General features: G+C 45.9%; 1 protein-coding gene across 1 annotated transcript in view; it reads left to right on the top strand.

Annotated features, from left to right (window-relative positions):
• Positions 1-540, top strand: part of PITRM1 (pitrilysin metallopeptidase 1) — a 78,227-nt gene that overhangs the window by 74,035 nt on the left and 3,652 nt on the right. Inside the window, exon 24 of the mRNA XM_011956002.1 lies at positions 190-315. Coding sequence (XP_011811392.1) covers positions 190-315 — 126 coding nt within the window. The remainder of the gene's footprint in view (positions 1-189; positions 316-540) is intronic.

Consider the following 540-nt stretch of genomic DNA (forward strand, 5'->3'; position numbering starts at 1 on the left):
CAGGATGGTCTCGATCTCCTGACCTCGTGATCCGCCCGTCTCGGCCTCCCAAAGTGCTGGGATTACAGGCTTGAGCCACCGGGCCCGGCCTTATTTTCATTTTCACGTAATCCAATAATTACTTCATTGTCTATGCTTTTTTATCAGCCATGGTGTTTATAACTTGCATTTTTTCATCATTCATTTCAGTCTTAAAATCCTTGCACGTTTGATGACTGCTAAATTCCTGCATACAGAAATTCGAGAAAAAGGTGGCGCTTACGGTGGAGGCGCAAAACTCAGCCACAGTGGGGTTTTCACCCTTTACTCTTACAGGTGAGATTTGCTCTAGTTCACACATTGGGACGCACACGGTGCTTTAGTCTCCTACTCATGATTATCAGTGTCATTTTCTTCTACTGCAGTGTACTTTAGTGAACAACTGTGTGCTACTTTTCACTTCTCAAGCACTTAGCCACAGCCAGCAATGTCCTTTCTGGTGCAAGGATTGGGGCCAGCAGCCTAAATGGGAAGCATTCTGCCTTCAGTAAACCCTGGCCT

Source organism: Colobus angolensis, unplaced genomic scaffold (assembly GCF_000951035.1).
Source record: "Colobus angolensis palliatus isolate OR3802 unplaced genomic scaffold, Cang.pa_1.0 Scaffold405, whole genome shotgun sequence".
Lineage (NCBI taxonomy): Eukaryota > Metazoa > Chordata > Mammalia > Primates > Cercopithecidae > Colobus > Colobus angolensis.